This window comes from Myotis nattereri, assembly GCF_964212035.1.
Source record: "Myotis nattereri genome assembly, chromosome: X".
Taxonomy (NCBI): Eukaryota; Metazoa; Chordata; class Mammalia; order Chiroptera; family Vespertilionidae; genus Myotis; species Myotis nattereri.
In genome coordinates this window covers 9,670,707-9,687,320 of record NC_138078.1, presented here as the reverse complement: position 1 = coordinate 9,687,320, position 16,614 = coordinate 9,670,707, and the positions used below count along the sequence as shown (strand labels likewise).

Sequence of the window (16,614 nt, the reverse complement as noted above, 5' to 3'; positions counted from 1 at the left end):
GGCAGATTCTCACCTATACTAATAAAAGCCTACATGGTTGTCACGCCCTCATGCCCTGATGCCCTGATGCCCCAACGAGTGATCACCAGGAGGCTGCATGCGCAGCGGACGCGTGCAGGTGAGCAGGACTGCATGAGCTGCAAGGTGCACGTGGGTGGGTGGGGACTTGATGCTGCGTTCCGGGCGGGGAATTGACCAGGAGGTGCATCGGCTGCCTCTGCCCAGGGTTGGCCCAAGGCTCAGGCAAGCCCCTAATGGCGGTTACTGCTGCCCAGGGCCAGCCCTAGGCTCAGGCAAGCCACTGCCCAGGGCCGGCCCGAGGCTCAGGCAAGCCATGGATGATGGCTGCCACTGTGAGGGCCAAGGCTCAGGCAAGCTGCAGTGGCTGTGAGGGCCGAGGCTCAGGCAGCCTCGTGGCTGGCAGTGGCAGCAGCAGAGGCATGATGGATGGGGTGTTGCCTTCCCCTGATCGGCCTGGTCACCTCCCACAGAGGGAGGCCAGAGGCAGCAGCAGTGAGGGAGTGATGGGGGCAGTGCCTTCCCCTGATAGGCAAGTCACCTTCTGCAGAGGGAGACCAGACTGTGGCTTAGGCCTGCTCCTCCCCGTCAGTAGTACATCCCCTGAGGGCTTCCAGACTGTGAGAGGGAGCAGGCCGGGCTGAGGGATGGCCCCCCCAGTGCACGAATTTTCTTGTACTGGGCCTCTAGTAAAGTTATAATTACATCAACCATATAATCAAGCAATTCAATTCCTGAGCATTTACCCAAAAGAACTGTTAGTATTTGTTCACAAAATACTTGTACATGAATGTTCACAGCAGCTTTATAGATCACTGTCAAGAACTAAATACTTACAATCTCTGCTTGAAATTAAATTCAATTGAGAAAAGAAATAGAGCACAATGAAAAGAACAAGGACAGATTTTTTTTCAATTTGAAATACAAACCACATCAACTTCACTGGAGCGGCTAGACATCGTTGCGCAATAGGAGCAACTTCACCTCTCTGAGTTGGACCTAATTATTTTTAAACTTGCTGGAGGGTTTATTTGTGAAACTGCTTGGTCACCTAGGGCTGATAAGCCTTCTATTCCTGAAAAGCAATGCATAAAAATGTTACTTTACATACTACGTTAATAAACTTAGTATGGATATGTTCTCACAAACCAACTCAAATTGGAGTCCTGGTTGAATTTTAGAATTTTCCTGTTTGTGATTTAGAATAAACCTTTAAAGCTTGAAGAACTACATTGACCATGCATAGGAATGAGAATCAAGATCAAACACAATTCCAAATTGTGAACTGAATGCTTCACAATTTAAAGGTTACAGATTAAATGCTGGAAACAAGGCAACATGATTCCTAAGATTCCTAAGTGCTTTTGTAAAGGAACTCCAGCAGGCCTTCAAATGTGAGTCAGGAGTCTGCTCCACCTTGGGTCTCCACCAGGGTGTGGGCTGGGCAGACCACCTGAGACACCGCCTTCTCTTCTGACTGGTGAAAACTGGCTGAGATTATCCCTAAGGTCACTTCAGCTCTAAGATTATGATTGCTTCCATAGTCAAATTTCATATTAAACCTAAATAAATGTATATAAAATTATCAGCTGAAGATCTTTCAGAATTGTGTAGGCTTGGTTATGATTCTGGGTCATTTAACTGCAAATAGGAAAAAAACATGGAATGCAATGCAATCATATCATATCTTGTAGTAAGGATTTGAACCCTGGCTGGCATCATGGCAACAGAAGGGGGACATACATGAGAGTGCTAATTCTACTTATCCATCCAGAGCCAGACCATAATGACAGTCAGAATGAAGGGAGAATTAAGTCTCAAGTTAGATAAATGTAGGCTAATACTGTGGGAAATATGCAGTTATAAAATATATCTAATTTGAGCTGTAACTTCAACCAAATTTTATTATTTTATACTATGTGTATTTTTCCTGATACAAGTAATAACAAGCTATGTACAATTAAACTGATGTTTTGAACAAAGGAAGATTACACAGCAATGAGAAGAAATTAACTATTGCTATGAACAAGGACAAATCTCACAACCATAACATTGCATAAAGGCCAGAAATTAGTACAAGCTTCATGGAGTTATGAGGATTAAATGCTTAGAACAATGACTAGTATAGCAAAGGCACCCACTGTTGGCTACTATTATTTTATTATTTGGGTATTCACAGCATCCTCCCAACTATTCATCATGGAACACATGTGTAACATGCAACAAATCCTCAGGGTTATAACATGTAAATCAGATTCACTTTGCATCTGGACATTGCAGATATAGCAACCATTTATTATAAACAAATTTGAAGTACCAGGGCACAGGAAAAATAACTGGCTTTAAGAAATACTCAAGCCCAAGACCAAATTGCAAAATTTGATATTTTGCTTTTGGCAGGTATTTAATCTTTCTGTGTCTTAATTTCTTAACCTGTAAAGCTGGAATAATATCTACTCCACAGGGCTGTGAAAACCAAATGACCCAGTTAAGCAATCAGCATCATATCTGGTTCATAGCAGGCAAAGCATAAACTTTGTTTTCCTTTCATTTCTTCCCACAAGGTAAATAATTAAAGTTTGCACAAGATTTTCTTAGAGCTCAGCCATAATTAGATTTTGCAAAATTAGTTAACATAATCCATTAAATTCAAACTCCTGCAAAATGAGTTAACTTAAAAATAAAGCTCATACATATTTTACAATAGAAAAAAAATCTAAGTTCTTGACAACATAAGACCAAAAAGCTACCTAGTTCTTGTGACTTTTTTAGACATTAAAGATATTTCAAAGGGATTTTTCAAAAGTCATTTTAAGATTCTGCTCCCAAGGTAGAAGGCATTCACTTAACATCAACTTTTCACAGTGGTGAGGGATGAAAGTGGCCTTTCACTGGAAAACAAACTGCAAGGAATACACAGCAAAACAGGGCAGATTACAATAGCTAGGCCAATCCAAAACGTTTTAAAACAAAACGATGTCGCCCTGGCAGGCGTCGCCCTGGTTAAAGCGTTGACCTGCCCAACAGAGTGTTCAGGTTTTGATTCCCAGTCAAGGTCATGTACTACCCCACCAGGGGTGGGGGTGAGGGCAGAAGGCAACCAGTGGATGTGTCTCTCTTGCAACAATGTTTCTCTCTCGCGCAACAATGTTTCTCTCTTTCTCAAAAAAAGTAAAAAGTATCCTCGAGCGAGGATTTAAAACACACACACACACAAACTGTGTCAATACACTGAACAATCACTAATTATAAATGTTAAACCAGTTTAAAACTCTAGTCTGAATTCCAGGAAAGACAGGTAGGGAAGGAGGGAAATGATCCCCAACAAACAAAGTTCTCAAAAGACCTTGCACAACCTACATCTTTCTTTTTCCTTATTTACGTATTTACAATAAAAGAGCGACGCTGCACATCTTTGATCAAACACAGCTACCATCAAAGCCTCAAAAACAATGTCTTGATATGCCAAGGAAGAGAATGAAAAAGATAAACTCGTCCTTGAAGGTCAGCAACAACTACTCAAAAAGTGGCTAAATCACAAAAGCTCACAGGCCCCAGCATCCCGGGGCGGCAATGGGAACCAGTGGGAACCAGCCCGAACTACCCACACACACTCCACCTCAGCGCTGCTGAAATTCAAGTGTAGACTTGTTCTTTCAGAAAAGCAAATTCTTCCTCTTCCCTCACGCAAATCCTCTCACTTCCCACCTGACCCCTCCCCGGAGTTCGTAAGGCATTAAAATCACTCAACTGCTTTCTCACCCACACCCAAGACAAGAAAGTTCAAGGAGAGGGGAAATATCGCTGGATAAACCTTTCCTGGTGACAAATCTGGTGACAAATCTGGTGACAACAGCCTCCAGAAGACACAGGAACGGACTAGCTGTGGCGCGCTCGTCCCTCTGGGATGCAATGGCGAAGACCCTTTGGAGCCACTCGAAGTCATTCAGAAACAGAGCAGGACCACGTGATGTCCAGCAACCGTCGAGGCAAGCGCGGTCATTGGACAGCAGGACGTTGCTAGGGTGACCGCCCAGGAAAAGGGTTAGAATCCTGCACTATACTGCAGGCACGAACCTCTAATGCTGGGCGGGGCTTCTGGAACTGGGCAGGAGCTGTTCGCGCATGCGCATGGGATGGTTTGTGGAGGCAGCTCTTGGGGTTTGTGGAGGCAGCTCTTGGGGATTGTGGAGGCAGCTCTCGGGGGTTGTGGAGGCAGCTCTCGGGGGTTGTGGAAGCAGCTCTCGGGGGGTTGTGGAGGCAGCTCTTGGGGGGTTGTGGAGGCAGCTCTTGGGGTTTGTGGAGGCAGCTATCGGGGATTGTGGAGGCAGCTCTCGGGGGGTGTGGAGGCAGCTCTCGGGGGTTGTGGAAGCAGCTCTCGGGGGTTGTGGAGGCAGCTCTCGGGGGGTTGTGGAGGCAGCTCTCGGGGGTGTGGAAGCAGCTCTCGGGGGGTTGTGGAGGCAGCTCTTGGGGGGTTGTGGAGGCAGCTCTCGGGGGGGTTGTGGAGGCAGCTCTCGGGTTTGTGGCGGCAGCTCTTGGGGATATGGCACTTAGGCTTGTGCCCTCCCACTGTCACTGATTGGTTCTTTGAAGCTTTCTTTGAAACGTCATCCCTCTCCTACCCCTCCCTCTAAGGTCCACTTTGACCGGATTCTAAGTGTGCTCATCAGTATAGGAATTTGAGAGGGAGAGGGGCGGGGTCATAGTGATCAACCTTAGTAATTGTGGTTTAGTACTAGTACTGACCCTGGAGTCAAATTTTCTGGGTTGGAATCTCAGCCCCAACATTAGTTACTCTATGACTTTGGGCAAGTCAGGTAACGCTCTGTGCTTTAGTTTCCCTATCTGTAAAATGGGCACAATGTGGGGAGTACATGAGTTGGAGTAAGCAAAGCACTTAGAACACTATCTGGCACAAGAATTTGCTATGTAATAAAGATTGCATGACATTATTTAGTGGCATATCGTCTTATATATATTGAGGCTGCCCATCTTGGGAAGAAGGAACAGTGTGGAACAGTCTGAGTACTTATCAGAAGTAAAGGTGAATATTTCAAAGCCAGAAATCTTTTCCTAGCCCAGAAAGGGGCTACGGAAAAGTGTATCCAACATTGGAAATGTGTTTTTTCTCTTCTCAAATACAAAGCAAGATTTGAGCCCATTGTAGAAACACTATTATTATTATTATTATTATTATTATTATTATTATTTTGCTCATAGTTTTGCCATAGTAGTCTCCCCTCCTTTATGTCCAGTTCCGTATAAAATGCTTGTGTTTGTGAAACCCCAAGAATGCAGTTATATAACAATGAAGAGAGAAACCAATTTAATTGCAGTCACGTTTATTTGCAGTTTCAATACACACTTTCTAGGTAATCAAACTTTCCTGGTACATTTTTTAAAGGGGTTCACAATGAAACTGTCACCATTTTTACTAAAAATAAATACAAGACTTAAAGTGTTGCACAGCTCTAAAATATACAAAGGCTTGAATTGAATGTAAACGTTGAAAACATCTTACAAAAGAAACCATTTTTTGCAACAATTTAAAAAGTTCATATTTACAAATATTACAAAAATACAAAATGGATGCAAGTCCATAAACCATTGTCTTTTCGGCCAGCATGAATTGGTCCTAGTACCAAAATAGTGACACATCATAGTTTTAAATCTTTTTGTCATGATCTAGTTTTCTAAGTCAGCCACCACTGCAGCAAATGTACTCACTCACTGACCTTTGGCAAGAGCAAACGGTATGTTTTGTTTGCTATAACTAGTCCATGTCCTCTACTTAGCCAAAACATAAAAAAAAAAAAATCAGAGTAAGGAAAAAAAATCCCCCACACAACATAGACATGTTGTATAAACCTAAAAGCACAAAAAATTAGCATCAGTGCAAACAACAGAAGAAAACTTGGATTGATGTTTTTTGCAATACCTAATGTGTGTACCCTGCTTCAAGATGGCAGTGATGTTGAAGACAGCCTCCAAATCTTGGTTTTATATACTATGTTACAAAGCCATGTAGAATATTCCAGATTACTAAGGAATTCCTTGCTTTTTTTTTTTTTTACTCAGTTTGTTACTCAATAGTATTTTCCACAGTGAATTTAAAATCTATCTTTATTTGGGGTTTTTTAAATCTATGAAATATAAAATAGAGAAACTCTGCTATAGATTTTTAGAGTAAACAAAATAAGTAAAACTATATTATAAGGGTTAGTTCTGTGATCATTACATATAGAAGGTATCTTATTGCCTCACAATTCAAGTCAATATGTATTTTAAGCTATACATGGTACCATTACTTAAATTAATGTCAATAATAAAAAGGTGACATTTATTAAAGCCAATTCATGTTTCTATTCATGATTTAGAATCACTTTTAAAGCCCACATACCTTTCTTAACACTTAAAACCCCCCTAACTACACAAAGCCATACTGCAAACGAACTGCTTTTATGAAAATTACAAAAGATGACCTATTGTGACTGGAAATGACTGTTTCTTACCACATTTGTCTAAAAACTTTATTTTTTAAAATTTTGCCAAATGTACTTTTCAAAGCATGAGAAAAAGATATTCATGTTCCCATGTGGTGTCAAACCATGTTGGTTTTCTTAAGTCATGGGTTCCAATGAGAAATGATGGTACATTTTTTTCAAACCCCAAACATATTTCTTTTAATAAAAAGTATAACATTTCATAAATGTTCAAATGTACCCTTTACCAGGTAGCTTATCTATCCCAGCCCAAGAGCGTGCGTGTGCACGCACGTACACATGCACACACACATACACATTCTCCCTCCTCTACCCCGCCACCCCCTGCACCCATTTTACATACACGGATGACAAGAAATTAAGTAACACAATTTGATAGTGAAAACAAATAGAAGCCAGACTTGTTCTCTTTTTCCAGACAAACAAACAAAAAAACCCAACAGAATCAGATTCTCTAATTCTCAATCTGTAACATCTTAGAAAGTGTTTCTTTTGAAATACAGCATCTTCTTAGACCAGGTTGCTCCCTTCATATTGCATGAATGAAATCAAAACCACACCCCCTTTTTCACACATCCTACTTTCCCAAATACCACTTGCATAAGCTTAAAGCCAGACGCATATCAATTTCTTGGTAACTCTGGTATGTTCTATCATTCTAATTGCATTCTATTCTTTTATAGGCCATATCCCTCCTTAGTTCTCGCCACTTGCTACCTTTTCCCATTCAAAACATATTCTAAATATATAACTACTTATATTTCTGACATTTCAAACATTAACATCAGTTCATGTTAAAATCAGAGGTGTAAAAACTATTTGCAGATTTCAACTTGTAACTACATTTTTTTCCATCTTAAGACAAGAAAATTCAAGTAATTTCAAGTAATTCAGCTTGTTTCCCTGCCTTCATTTTTTATCAGAGCACTTGCTCTGACATTTCCTTTCCCACCCACCACCCCTCCCCTTTTGCCATCAAGCAGATATAGTAAAATCAGACAAAAACTCAGGTGTATGTAGCATTGTGAACCAGAGCTGTCCCCCATTCCCAGCTTAACAGTGAATATAAATAATGCATATACACATACCTATTTCCCAACTACATTGTTCACAGTGTCATTTCTGTTAATTTTTAGGTAGCACAAATCTCATCAGCACAGAGAGAAGCTTCACTGAAAACTCATTGCAGGTATTTACTGATAAATCAACAACTCTGTAGCATGCTTATGTTTTATTTTTGTTAGTTAAAGAACCTGGAACTAATTTCTAGACTGTTTAAGGAGTTTTAAAATTATAGTCATTAGATTATGACTTTTTATATCTCTGGGAGCCTAATATAAAACATAATCTAAAATTAACTAGTTTTCCCTGCTCATTCTCTTTAAAGCAATTCATTGAAAAATTAAAGTTTAAAGGACACTGTCAAATGTTGTTGTTCAGGGTTTTGTATTGAGAATGATTATTTCTCTCATTGATTAAAAAATCAAAAGCATGCTTTTCATTCTGTCCAAATTACCATATGGCAAATCATAGCCACATGATAATTACTATTAGCTTGTTTGGTGCTGCAATTTGTCACAAAAATAGTTAGGTCTGAATTCCTTATTTTAAATTAATCACATTTCAGTATATGACCTCAAGATTTCCTTTATTTCACTAGTTTAAAATTCATATATGAGGTTTATCACGCAGAAATCATATTGGTGGACATTTAAATATGGTAATTAATATGAAAATGGTATTCACAGAATACAATTATTACACTTTATCTGTTATGTTCTATAAACAGTTGGTGTGCAGTAGATAATTGGCCACATGTCCACTTGTCATTGATAAATCTATTTACACATTTTTATCAAAAATATGGTATTTACATGTGTGTAGTTCTTTCTTCTAAATTTTGCTTTAGTTCATTTTAATGTAAAAAAATACCAAACCTCCAGAGTAATTTCATCTTTTTAAGAATTATGACAGTGAGGGTTTTCTTTTCTGAATAGGCAGCTCTGGGAAAATTGTTTTCTAGGTTTCATGAAAAGCAGACATTTTAAAATTCTATGTTATCAAAAAGAATGGCATTGAGTAAATCAAACTAAGCTAAAGAAAAATATGAAAGACAGTACAGCTACTTAAAACATGGAAAATAATCAAGAAAGACTAAACCACCTTCTGTTTCCCCAGCAAATATTTAGGAATTCATTGGTAATAAGTGATGGTACCCTGTGACATGCTGACTTCTCCCTAGCTTTCTGTTCTATTCCCCCATACTCATAGACTAAGGGTTTTGGCCTTTGATAGCCAGTCGGGCACGGGCTACCTATGTTGAGCTCTGAGAGGATCGGTCATCATGTGGGCTCCCATCGGAATTTTCTGTCTCCCCCTCAGAGATGGCCTGCATGGGCGCATTGTACAGCCTGCAGCGGACACTGTAGCGGCTGCTGCTGGCCACAGGAGGAGCCCGAGAACGTCCAACCCTTGCTGATGCTGAGGTGGCAAAGTTCTTCGAGGAAAATCCTTCTGAATTAACTCGTGGGGAGCATGGAGAGAGTGGGGACAATGCCTCGGCCCCAAGTGTCCCCTGATGGGCCTCATGGGTGCTTTGGGGAGACTCGGCTGTGAGCTCCCCAGGAGGTTTAGGCAGGATGGGACTCTTCAGAATCTCAGTAGCAGACATGCGATAACTGGAATCTGAACGACTGCCTTTCTTGAGGAGTAACAGCTTAAACTCTTCATTGGATGTGTTGGACTTCTTAGCATTTCGGTAGATAAGGCCAGGAGACCTCTGGCTGATGGCGGTGGTCACATTGCTGTTGGGTGAAGTGACGGAACCAGTGCTGCTACTGCTACTGCTGCCAAGGGAAGCTCTTGATTTGCTTCGAACAGACATGTCCCCAGAATCTTTTCTTCCAAGTACTTTCCTTTTAGACCTTTTAAGAAAAGGAAGAATCTCAGTTCAGTTACATTTTTATGAAACTGAAACTGTTAAGTCACGTTCACACATCTCCTTAAAGAGAATTTTGGTGCACCCTATCTGATTGGATACTATGTATTAGGGCTGTGGAGATGAGGAGTAGGATACAGTCCTTACCCTTGTAGCACTTACAACTTGAGGGAAATTATCTGATAACCATTGGACACAAATTAGATTTTGGAAATGACTATTTCAAATAATGACTAATGTGGAGGCTAGAGGTTCCAGAGGAGGACTTATTGGGATATCCTATCTAATAAAAGAGAAACATGGTAATTGGCATATGACCGCTACCCTTCCCATTGGCTAATCAGGGTGATATGCAAATTAACTACCAGCCAAGATGGCGGCCGGCAGCCAGGCAGCTTGAAGCGAACATGAGGCTTGCTTGCTTCAGTGATGGAGGACTCAAACATTCCCCCCCTGCCTTGCCGGCCTCTGAGCCTGCACTTTGAAACATTGTTACAAATATAGAAGCTAAACAAAACCCCAGAAACCTGCTTTCAGCCAGCTGGGATCTCAGAGCTGGAGCTGATACAGTGTTTCGATTACAGAACCCAAACAAACCAGATACCTGCTTTCAGCAGCAGAGGCCTCAGAGCTGGAGCCAGAGCTAAAGCTGGCCCAGAATAAAAAAGAAAAATAAAAAAAGGAGCAGTTTGGAGCTTCAGTCACCCGCCAGCCTGAAAACAGCCCTCAGCCCCTCACCCAGACTGGCCAGGCACCCCAGTGGGGACCCCCACCCTGAAGGGTGTGTGACCAGCTGCGAACAGCCATCATCCCCTCACCCAGGCTGGCCAGGCACCACAGTGGGGACCCCCCCAACCTGATCCAGGACACCCTTCAGGGCAAACCAGCCAGCCCCAACCATGCACCAGGCCTCTATCCTATATAGTAAAAGGGTAATATGCCTCCCAGCACCGGGATCAGCGGAGCCGCGAGGCCTCCTGGCACCGGGATCAGCAGAGCTGAGAGGCCTCCCGGCACCGGGGTCAGTGTGACAGGGGACAGCGCCCAAACCCCCTGATCGCCCTGCGGCTCTGTGTGTGACAGGGGGTGGGGCCACAACCTCCCTATCCGCCCTGCTCTGTTCGTGACAGGGGGAGGCACCCCAACCTCCTGATCAGCCCTGCTCTGTGCGTGACAGGTGGGAGCTCCCCTGATTGCCCTGCAGCTCTGTGTGTGACAGGGTGCGGTGCCCCAACCCCCTGATGGGCCCTGCTCTGTGCATGACAGGGGGGAGCTCCCCAACCCCCTGATTGACCCTGCTCTGTGTGTGACAGGGTACGGAGCCCTAACCTCCTGATGGGCCCTGCTCTGTGCATGACAGGGGGCAGCACCCCAACCCCCTGATTGGCCCTGCTCTGTGCATGACAGGGGGTGGCGCTGCAACCTCCCCATCGACCCTGCCTTGAGTGTGACAGGGGATGGTGCCCCAACCCCCTCATCGGCCCTACCCTGAGCGTGACTGAGGGTGGCATTGCAACCTCCCAATCCACCCTGCTCTGTGCATGACAGGGGGCAGCGCCCCAACTCCCCAATCGGCCCTGCTCTGAGCCCGACCAGGGGCTGCACCTAGGGATTGGGCCTGCCCTCTGCCACCCGGGAGCAGGCCTAAGCCAGCAGGTCGTTATCTCCCGAGGGGTCCCAGACTGCGAGAGGGCACAGTCCGGGCTGAGGGACCACCCCCACCCCCCCGAGTGCACACATTTTTGTGCACTGGGCCTCTAGTTTTAGTATAAGAAAATACTGCTGTCTGAGTCTTGGTTAAAGTGTAGACAGTGAAGAAGTGTAGCTTTCTTTTATTAAATCTCTCTCTCTGATACAGACAAAATGCTTTGATGTTTGATATTCTAATGAATACCAGAGGAGCAAAGTAGATGGAACTGTGGATGAGACAGGTTTAGCTATATGTTTCTAGTTTACAGGCTTGGGTGATGGATATGTGTGTCTGTGTGTGTGGAGGGGGGAGGGAAGGTCTTGTGTGCATTATACTATTCTATCTGCTTTTTAAATTAAAAAATTCTTACATGACTTTTTAAATAACTTAATCCATTTTGGAGCTGCAAATAGCATTATCCATAGCTGCTTAGGAACATCAACAGTGTATTAATCAGTGAACCAACTTTCTATAAGGAGCTGAAAACCTAGACCACATCTGGATCTCTTAAAGCTTTGTACGCTGTAAGTTATCAAGAAAACAAAACCATTCTTAAGAAAATACAAATAAATGGGTGCATATATTGTGCTAATGGACAGGAAGGATTAACTTCTTTAAAATATACTCACCCATCCAGCCTGGTTCAGTGGTTGAGTGTCAACCTATCAACCAGAATGTCATGGTTCCATTCCCAGTCAGACACATGCCCAAGTTGCAGTCTCAATCCCCAGTGTGGGGAGTGTAGGAGGCAGCCAATAAATGATTTTCTCTTATCATTGATGTTTCTTTCTCTCTCTCCCTCTCCCATCCTCTCTGAAATCAATAAAAAATATATTTTTTAAAAATGTCCTTACCCTGGCCAGTGTTTCTAAGTCATTAGAGAATTGGCACCGTGCACAGAAGGGTTGCCAGTTCAATTCCCAGTTAAGGGCAAGTACATGGGTTGCAGGTTCGATCCCCAGCCCTGATCAAGGTATGTGTGGGAGGCAACCAATTGATGTGTCTCTCTCATCTCTCTCTCTCTCTCTCTCTCTCTCTCTCTCTCTCTCTCTCTCTCTCTCTCCCCTTCCTCCACACTCTCTGAAAAAAAATCAATGGGAAAAATATCCTCAGGTGAGGATTAATAACAACAAAAGTTGTCCATACTACCCAAAGCAATCTATAGGTCTAATGCAATCCCTATCAAAATACCAGTGGCATTTTTCACAGAACTAGAACAAATAATCCAAAATTTTATATGGAATCACAAAAGACCCCCAAATAGAAACATCAATCTTGAAAAAGAAGAACTAAGTTGGAGGTATCACACTATCTGATAGCAAGCTATTCTACAACTCTATAGTAATCAAAACCGCATGGTACTGGCATAAACAGAAACAGAGATCAATGGAACATAATAGAGAGCCCAGAAACAAACCCACACCTAAATGCTCAATTAATCTATGGCAGAGGATACAAAAATATACAATGGGGTAAAGACAGTCTTTTCAATAAATGGTGTTGGGAAAACTGGACAGATACATACAAAAAAAATGAAACTAGACTACCTTCACACCATATACAAAAATAAACTCAAAATGGATTAAAGACTTAAATATGCGACTCCAAACCATGAAATTCCTAGAAGAAAACATAAACAGCAAACTCCCTGATTTGCTCTTGAAAGGAAACCATCAACAAAACAGACAACCTATGGAATGGGAGAAGATATTCACCAATGATACATCTGATAAGGGGTCAATATGCAAAATTTACAAAGAACTCATACAACTTAATACCAAAACAATAAACAATATAATTTTAAAAATGGGTAGAGGGCTTGAATATACATTTATCCAAGGAGGAAATAAAGATGGCCAATAGACTTATGAAAAGATACTCAACGTCACTAATCATCAGAGAAATGCAAATTAAAACCACAATGAGATAACACCTCACACCTGTCAGAATGACCACCATCAATAAATCAATAAACAAGTTTTGGTAAGGATGTGGAAAAAAGGGAACCCTCATGCACTGCAAATTGGAATTTTGGGATTGGTGCGGCCACTATGGAAAACAGTGTGGGCGTTCCTCAGAGAATTAAAAATAGAACTACCTTATGACCCAGCAATTCCACTTCTGAGTAATTATCTGAAGAAATCCAAAGCACGATTTTGAAAAGACATACACATCTCTCTGTTCATTGCAATGTTATTTACAATAGCCAAGATATGGAAGTAACCTAAATGCCCATCAATAGACAAGTGTATAAAAAAGCTGTGGTACATATATGCAATAGAAAATTATTTGACCATAAAAAAGAATGACACATTACCATTTGCGACAACATGGATGGAACTATAGGATATTATGCTAAGTGATATTAGACACAGAAAGACAAATGCCATACGATTTCACTTATATGTGGAATCTAAAGAACAAAATAAATGAACAAACAAAACAGAAACAGACTCAGATACAGAAAACAAACTGATTATTTCCATATGTAAGGGAGACTGGGGGGGCTGAGTGAAAATGTGAAAGGATTAAGAAGTACAGACTCACAGAAAATAGTCATGGGAATGTAAATTACAGCATAGGTAATATAGTCAATAATACTGTAATAATTCTGTATGGTGCTAGGTGGGTACTAGATTTATCAAAGGATCACTTCATAAGTTATGTAAATGTCTAACCACTATGCTGCACTCCTGAAACTAATATAATATTGAATGTTAACTGTAATTGAAAAAAATAAAAGGAGCCTGGCCATTGTGGCCCTGTGGTTGAGGGTCAACCTATGAACCAGGAGGTCAAGATTCGATTCCCGGTCAGGGCACATGCTTGATCCCCAGTAAGGGCTGTGCAGGAGACAGCTAATCAATGATTCTCTTTCATCATTGATGTTTCTCTCTCTTTCTCCCTCTCTCTTCCTTTCTGAAATCAATAAAATATATTTTACAAGAAAGAAAAATATTAAATACACAAGTTAGAATATAATATGTGTTTATTATACATGGGAAAAATACGAAGGAATAGACTCCAAATTTAATAGCAGTTATCTTAGAATGACTGGATTTCTATTTCTGTGTTAAATATTTCTTTCAAGTTTGAATTGCATTGCATTCACAAGAAGAACAAGGAAATATTCAAAAAATACTTTCCCTTCAAAAAAACAACACAAAATTCTTCTTGTCACTGTGCTGCACATACATACATACATACTAAACAAATGCTAACCTAGATTTAAAAAACTTAGTAAGTCTACCAAACCTAGGTACCCATCATATTTATCTTGATAAGTAAACCAGTGTACATTCTGTGAATCTTCAGCATGACTGAGCTCATTGGTAAGTATTCTAGAAATCCATAGGGTAGAGAAAATGTCCGTTTTGCAATTAGAGACCAGCCTTATTCGGGTTCACTAAAACCTTTGTGGTTGTTATCTTGTGTATGCCAGTGTATGCCAGTGTCCAGTACTCCAATAGGGTAGGAGTTTCAAGCTAACATTTATTTTAGCATCTATTATATTCTAGATAGTAAAATGTTATTTTATCATCAAAACTGAGAATGTGAACTCTAAGTCTCTCCATTTCCAATCAGGGAATAGATAAGTACAGAGGTTTTAACTGACTCAAGACTGGTTAAGAAGTGGCAGCACTGGGATTCAATTCCAGGTCTTTTTTACTCCACTACTTACTTTATGTCCATTATTCCAGACACTAGCATTTGGTTCTTTGGGGTAAGAGTTTGGCTCTTTAACTTACATAGCATCTTAGTAACTTGTCCTAAGGTTGAAGATAAAGTGGGGTGAGAGGAATATAACTGGAGCTTAGACTACACACAGGGCAAAAGAAAAATAAACTAATGACTCTTCACACTCTGAATGGAGAAGCATGCCTGCTAGGGTATACACAGAAGGCATTTCTGATTGACTCCTTTCAAAAAGTTGTTAAAGAGTTGGCTCCTTCTTTATAAGAGAATCACGCCAAGAGAAAACCCAAGTTCCATTAAAAAAGTAGAATTCTGGGTGATACAATGGTAAGCTGCTTGCAAGATTTTTCACTTGGGAATCCCATATAAGTCACTGAGGCCTACTGGGAGAAAGTAGTCAGTTATGAAAGGAGTAGGCACACTATGATTGGGTAGCTCAGTCTGATATTGGTTCAGTTTCCAAAGGTTAGTTCCTATTCTGTTCTTCAGTCACAGGTTGTAAGTATTCTTGCCAATATGGGCACTGACCACAAGGATGCAGGGGAAGGATGAGAGAATTTGAAAGGGAAGCATGGACACAACACTGCCCTAAAAAGCAGCCTAGAGGACATTCCCTATTCAGGGGATATGGAGCATTCATTTTAGAGAAGGCCAGTGTTATTAAAGAAATTTAAGTTTTAGGAAGAGAGGGAAAAAGGGAGCAGTGGTTAGTTCTGAACTATGATATGAGTAGGTTTTAATACACTGTTGTCTCAAATTTGGGGCTCTGTTTAGTGCATTAACTTACAATTTATCTCTGTTTATATAGGATTACAGCTTTAAGCATATTTTTTAGAAAAGATATTATTTAAAACCAGAGATTGCACTAGAGTTTCAGATTTCACTCTACGTTACTTAGCCACAAACAGTTTTCAAATAAAAACTTGTTCCAGAATATCTTTCCTAGGGAAAACAAACAAACAAAAATACCTTTCCTCAGCATTTCTTATGAGTGTCTCTCAATTGAAGTCAATCTAACGATATAAAAAGACTCATATTTCCCAACTTAAATACAAGTCTATCAATTTGATTTGGAAAAATATTTCTTTGGTGGATTTAGTGGGGTTTTTTGTTATTGTTAAATGTACTACAACTACACAAGGCTTTCCCATTATTTGCATTTGATGAGAAGTACCATAAGAAGCAAAACCTTTCATATTGTTGTCTCACCTGTGAATGACTGCAAATAAATCCTCAGTTGTTCGAGGTTTGTTTGGAGATACAAACACACCTTCCACTTCAGTCTGAGAGTCTTCATTAAGTGGTGAAATCATAGAGTCATCACTTGGTGACGATTCTTAAATTAAAAACAAAAGCATCTTTAGGAGAAAGTTACCGCATACTGCTGTGCTTCGCTGACTCAAGGAAAAAATAACTTTACTGACATTTTTAAAATGAGAGCTATATCTGTCACTCCTTAATCCATCAATAGTAAAAGCTTTTATCTCAATTGTCTTAATAAGGGAAAAGAAGGCCCTAGCCGGCTTGGCTCAGTGGAGCATCAGCCTGCGACGGAGGGATCCTGGGTTCGATTCTGGCCAAGAGCACATGCCTGGGTTGCAGGCTCGATCCCCAGTGGGGGGCATACAGGAGGCAGCCAATCAATGATTCTTTCTCATCATTGATGTTTCTATCTCTCTCTCCTCCCTTCCTCTCTGAAATCAATAAAGAAATATTTAAAAATAAGGGAAAAGAAATAATGGAGGGATCCCAACACACAGGGCTGTACC

The 16,614-nt window shown here is 41.1% G+C and overlaps 1 protein-coding gene across 2 annotated transcripts in view; it reads right to left on the bottom strand.

Moving 5' to 3' along the window:
* Positions 1–8,438: 8,438 nt before the first annotated feature.
* Positions 8,439–16,614, bottom strand: part of NHS (NHS actin remodeling regulator) — a gene marked incomplete at its 5' end in the record, with an annotated part of 343,723 nt that continues 335,547 nt past the window's right edge. For both annotated transcript variants that reach the window (XM_081081888.1, XM_081081889.1), the window contains 2 exons: positions 8,439–9,445; positions 16,055–16,181. In XM_081081888.1, the coding sequence (XP_080938014.1) occupies positions 8,836–9,445; positions 16,055–16,181 (737 nt within the window). In that variant the 3' untranslated portion in view covers positions 8,439–8,835. The remainder of the gene's footprint in view (positions 9,446–16,054; positions 16,182–16,614) is intronic.